Raw genomic sequence first — 6,000 nt, 5'->3', positions numbered from 1 at the left:
ATATGATATCATACTATGACATAAGAGCAAAATGCCCACTGTGTGAATATGGCCAACCGAAACAAAAAGGCATGCTATCCAGGCTTGGTTGTTATGTTTTTCTTTTCTTTTTTTTACTCCAAAAATGTCTGTAGGTTCACCCCCCCCCCCTGCTTTATCTTGTTTTCTCCTCGCCGTTTGATTTATTTTCTTTCTCTCTCTCTCTCTCTCTCTCTCTCTCTCTCTCTCTCTCTCTCTCTCTCTCTCTCTCTCTCTCTCTCTCTCTCTCTCTCTCTCTCTCTCTCTCTCTCTCTCTCTCTCTCTTTCTCTCTCTTCTTTTTTTTTCCTTTTTTTTGTAAGGACGGCATTTACAGGGCTTTTTACTTTCCTTTTTAGTTGAGACGTGGAGTTTTCTGTGGAAACCCCATATTCCTTTTTCCCCCTCCTCTCTCTCTCTCTCTCCTTTCCCTCAGCAGTGTTGATGATGGAGGCAGTTGGAGGCTGGTTGGGGTTGTTGGGTCGCTGCATTATGGGATGGAGAGGTATGCCTGTTAAAGCAGCATGTGCAGGAAGTCAGAGAGGCCGAGAGGAGGAGGAGGATGAAGGAGGAGGAGGACGAAGGGGGTTCTGGCCTCGGTCACTCTGGCTGTGGTTGTTGTTGTTGTTGTGTCGGAGCTGTGTGTGGGTCCCGCACGGAGACCGCACGCCGTACGTCGCCGCTCACCCCAGGGAGTGGACGTGTTCGTCCTTCCGATTCTCCACGGCGTTGGGGTCCCGACAGGAGCAGTCTTTCCGTATGTCACAGGACATGGGGAACGGAATCACCTGGAACGCCCAGAGAGAAGAGACACATGGTATCGTGTGAATGGGCTATATGCATGCCATTTATATAAAGAAATTTGGGCCACTTCCCTACTTCCTTCACAGGTGTTACAGATGATACTAATGAAGGCTCTGCTCCATTCTAGTCAAACAGAGTCAGAGTGCTGATATTGTCTGCTACCCCAGTGGGTCTCAAGACTCAAAAGCCTCAGTTACATGCACAAAATGTATTCAGAATGAATGAATTCATTCCTAACAGAGATTCATATCCAACTTGAATCTCCAAAGCATTCATTCGGAATATAACTTTGGACTAAAGAGATGGCCAACCCATAACCGTTATCCCTTAAGAAATGAATAACCGACAAACACTAACAGCTATTAACACATAATTTGCGCGGTGCGTATGAATACGTCATACATCAGCCATGCGTCCGTTGCGAACAGCGTTTCTTTATGTTCATAGCACTTTTGTATTGAATACTTTCATTCATCTTTCTATGCACCCGGACAATATATAAAGTAGCTCCGATCGCATCTTCAAAGATCCGGTTACGTGATAAAAATAAAATAAAAAAATCCCCCCCCTCCTGAAAAGAGGACGGCGGGCCGCTTTACGTGTAGAAGCCAGGGCATCTAAAATGGACGCGCCCATGATCTAGTGTGTGTGAATAGAAGAGAATCACATTTCACCCAACACCACAACACTCGATTCCCCCTCCCCTCCTGTTTGTCCCGAGGAGGAGGACCTTGCGAGATGGGGAGGGTCTGTCTCTCGGAAAAAAACATTATCAACTGCCTAAACACCGACTGCACCGTCCGTATGGATGCCAAACAACCGCCATAAAACCCCACGGCGAATAAGAATAATCTGCACCGGATCGGCATTGCATAACGTCTGCAACACACATGGACAGATGCATGTTTCCTTCTTCATACTATGAACTAACAAACTAATCACAGTATCGAGGGACGAGGAACCGCCATGACAACAGTGGCCGCTGGCCGGGTTACAGGTCTTCCGTTGGGGGATCACGATCACGGATCACCATAGCCGTCTTCGTCGGCGATCACTCGGTCGTGTGATTGTAAAACTTTTTTATTCATTATACTTGCAGTGATAAGACTGCAATGAACGCGTCGTGGACGTCATCGACCCGGTTGTAATGTATAATGAATAAACTTTTCCGCATCCTAAACCGTTGTGTTCGGGGGAGCGATGAAAAGTGCTTCAAAGAGGGTGTCCAGAGAGATGGGCTAGCTACATGCCCAAACATGTACCCTTCCTAGCTTGCAAACCTCCAACATCGCCGATTCAGTAACGCGTCTCACCGTTATACTATAGTTCTGAACCGAACGGTGGAATGGGACTTTTTATAGCCTACGGATCAAGACTTTTGCTGCCCCCCCTGTTACTGCGATCGAGACAATGAAAGCAGATCTGTGAGATAGATTAGTCATCATCCTCATGAAAGCAGAGTTATGAAGGTTTAAAGTCACAGACATTGACAGGCAGATATAAAAATGAACACAATAAATATGCCATTGCCATACAACCTATACACCGAATGAAAGCCCTGAATGTGTACTTTTACGAGGAAAACAGTACACATTGATCCCATGTACAGTTTTTCAGAAATTGGTTATTGAATGCAGCTTGCGCCCACCAGAGAGAACTTTTGAGAAGGCATGGACCTGAACAACTAAATATTCACAAAATAAGGCCTATAGCATGTACATACTATATATATACCGTATGAAAAAGAAGACTCTCTGGGAAAGTTTTTCCCAAGAGATTAAAGAATGATAATGAGGTTACGTAACGTCGGATGCTCTAAAAGGATATATATGTGACCAGTGCCAGCAGAATATGCCTCATGTCGCCAGAATGAACATGCCTTAAATCAATAAATAAACTCGTTTTTTTTTTTTATGTGATTTTCTTTTTTTTTCATATTAATACAGTTTGAATGTTGAAGAAGGTTTTCATTCAAACAGATTGTTCATTTGGGCAAATGAAATGTATACATTTATACGTCAAAGTGGGCTTGTTTTTTAACAAGTTTCTGGAGGCAGAAGAGCGCAGTTCCGAGATTTGCATGTTGGTTACGATTGGTCCTGGAATCTCTTTGTCCTCAGGTTTCACGCTCTGATCACCGCCCATTAGCGTGCTTGTGTTTGTAAACACAGAAGTATTCTGGGCATTTGGGTTAGACTTTACAGAAAATAAACAAAACCACGTATAGCTACTCGCTGAAATACACTTCCCAGCTTGGAGTCTTTCACCAACAAACAACAGGCTAGAAGCTAGCTAGCCTAGTTAGCTAGCCGTCTGTGTGTTAAAGAGCAAAGAGATCACACGTCTTTTCTTTTAATCACAACTGGCTCATTTCTTGCTCATTTAAAAAAAGGTTATATACTATGTAAACTATGAAATGCAGGCTTTCATTTGGTATATAGAACGTTTGTGTAGGCAGTCTCTAAGAAACGGTATCAATTGAAAAGGAAATGTCGGAAAACCGCTTAATTTTTTTCCTCGCGCACCCAGCAAAGAGCTACGTCTTTTCAAATGCGGCCGTTAGTACTGTTAATTCAACATCCGGTGAGGGGAGGATACGGATCGTGTATGTATTGTGTATATAAATCAGGGCATACAGTGGGTGGGCTTTAGACCGGATGTAAGCCTTGCACACTAAATAGACACCCGATGTAGTATGAATCCACCCATCGAATGCACAGGAATTACTATAAATGAAACCAGGCATTGTGACTGCATGTGGACAGATCTGTTTATTAAAATAGCAAATCTACAAGCGCACAACATCATAGCCTGATGCGTCGATTTTATTTATTTAAAATACTGGGTCAATTGTCTGACTTTGATTGCTTAAAGTAGACCTGCATAAAATGGTGTACTGCAGCTATTTACAACCAGGTAGTGTATAAGTTAAATTGAACACTTAACTTAATATTTAATACTTGAATACTTATACTTAGTATTTAATACTTAGTACTTTCAAAAGGGTTTATTGGGGCACCTTACAAATTGCATTGTTTGTTCTACTGGCTTAAACATGTCAGTGTTTCTAGTGTTGCACTGTTGACAGCTAAAACGTCCTATTGTCTCTTGTCCCTCCCATTGTCACACCCACTTCTGTCCAGCTCTAAGGTGATAAAATGTTGTGAATATTGAAAAGGGCTTTTCTCAGCTTTGGGTGAAAGGCCCCAGTCATTTTAAAATGGTTATATCTCCTTCAATTATTGTCCAATTTCATTGAATGATACATCATATGAAAGCTTACATTCTGTACTTTAATAATCTGTAAAAATCTGAAAAATGGAAAAGGCGACATGAGGCATGTTTTGTTGGCACTGGTCACATATGCGATAGATCAGCGTGGTCAATGGCGAGGGTTTTCAGGAGTTGCTGCCTTCCAAAGGCAATTAGTTTGCATGATTGCACAGTGCGCTCAGTGTGCTATTTCCGAACACGCCCACGACTGTCACAGGTCCGTCGAATGGAAGCCCATTTTTAAAGAAAACATAAAGCTAAAAGCTGGCTAGTTGAGTTTGCGTGTGGCTCTTACGAGTCCGACCTACTGTTGGACGGCACTCGTCAGTCACCACAGAGAGCTATTTGATAATTACGTTACACTATAATGACAAGGAGTGCACGTTAATTTATCCGTCAGTCAGCCGTCCCACAGAATTTGCCCGACAGTCGGACAGACACAGACAATTCCTAGTAGGTAAACTCAACCATGCGGTGGAGGCTTGGGGACTAGTACTGGGAAAGTGTGCATGTGTTCACAACAACTCACGCCAATTCCCCAGCCCAGGTGGACTGGAACACGGTTCCATGTTTCACCCATACACTGCAATTGGCAATGGCACTGTAATTCGCCGATGGGTTTGTAAATAGCGCATTTCTGCACACATGAAATGTCTCCCTGCTTGGACATGGGCAAAAAGCACTATAGTCTACTAAGGGCAGACATGTGTAAAATAATACATGTATTCCAAACTCACAGTAGCATTCGGAATATAAAGTTTTTATATGGTGATCTATACCGATTCAAACGGTATATATCACCCCTCATTCCGAATGGAGGGCCTTTCTCGGCCTCACCCCCCCCCCCCCCCCCCCCCTGTTTATATTGGGTTTAGTTTCCAAGATGGCCACAGCACCAGGAGGGGGTGGGGCGGAGGTGAGCGAGCAGGGTCGACATGCTCTTACTGGGCTGCATTCAAGACACTTGCCTTGTGTCTGACACCTGACTTGTGTCTGAACACAGCTTTGATGGATGTGTTCTGCCCCCCTCCCCCATCAAACAAAATGTTTGGTCAAACCATATGGGCTTACATTGGAAATGCATTGGAGCGGCCATTAAACACAGACACAAGACAGGTGTCTTGAATGTGTAAACGCAGCCCAGTAAGGGCATTATGTCAACTCCACCCACCCCCTCGCCCCACCCCCTCCTGGTGCTGCGGCCATCTTGGAAACTTAACACAATATAAACAATTGGAGAGGGGTGGGGCCGAGAAAGGCTCTTATTGAGGTGTTTATGTACATGAGCATTTTTATCCAGATGACTGGAATGAATCCATTCATTCCGAATGAATTTCTACATGTAAATGGGGCCAAAGTGTCCTTGAGTGGGTTCCAAATGGCCCTGTACAGGTTTGTAACTCTGAGATGGGGGTCCTTGAAATTAAAAACTTTGAGAACCACTGCACACTATATGGAACAGTACGATGTTATTAAGTATCATCAGTAACACCTGTGAAGGAAGTAGGGAATCGGCCCAGAAGTAGGAAGAGTTATTCTGTGTGCATTAAGCCCATTCCAGTGGTGGGGAAAAGGTATACATTCTTTATTTCCACAACGCAGTAACAACACGGCGATGTACAGTAGAAATGCTCTGTTACAAGTAAAAGTCTGGAATTCAAAATGTACTTAAAGTACCTGTAGAAAGTACTCATTAAGCAGACGGTCCAATTTCAATGACTTCATAAGTTTACAAATGTATAAAATGTAAAAAAAAAAAACATTTGAAAGTAGGAGACGCACAAAGTGACACATTGTGAGCTTGTAGATCTTTCAAAAGGTCGGAATGTACATAGGGCTGAAGCTAAAGAGCTGAAGGGCTGAAGTGGTTAATGTATGTTTTGAAATAATAATCAGAATCTGCCAAG

General features: G+C 43.4%; 1 protein-coding gene across 5 annotated transcripts in view; it reads right to left on the bottom strand.

Annotated features, from left to right (window-relative positions):
• Positions 1–313: 313 nt before the first annotated feature.
• The window catches only part of pappaa (pregnancy-associated plasma protein A, pappalysin 1a), a 182,490-nt gene continuing 176,803 nt past the window's right edge, over positions 314–6,000 (bottom strand). For all 5 annotated transcript variants that reach the window (XM_083793928.1, XM_083793929.1, XM_083793930.1 and 2 more), the window contains exon 24: positions 314–804. In XM_083793928.1, the coding sequence (XP_083650054.1) occupies positions 700–804 (105 nt within the window). In that variant the 3' untranslated portion in view covers positions 314–699. The remainder of the gene's footprint in view (positions 805–6,000) is intronic.

This window comes from Protomyctophum parallelum (assembly GCF_964188405.1).
Source record: "Protomyctophum parallelum genome assembly, chromosome: 21".
Classification (NCBI taxonomy): Eukaryota; Metazoa; Chordata; class Actinopteri; order Myctophiformes; family Myctophidae; genus Protomyctophum; species Protomyctophum parallelum.
The sequence above is the reverse complement of the archived record's forward strand: the minus strand, read 5'-3'. Positions and strand labels throughout refer to the sequence as shown.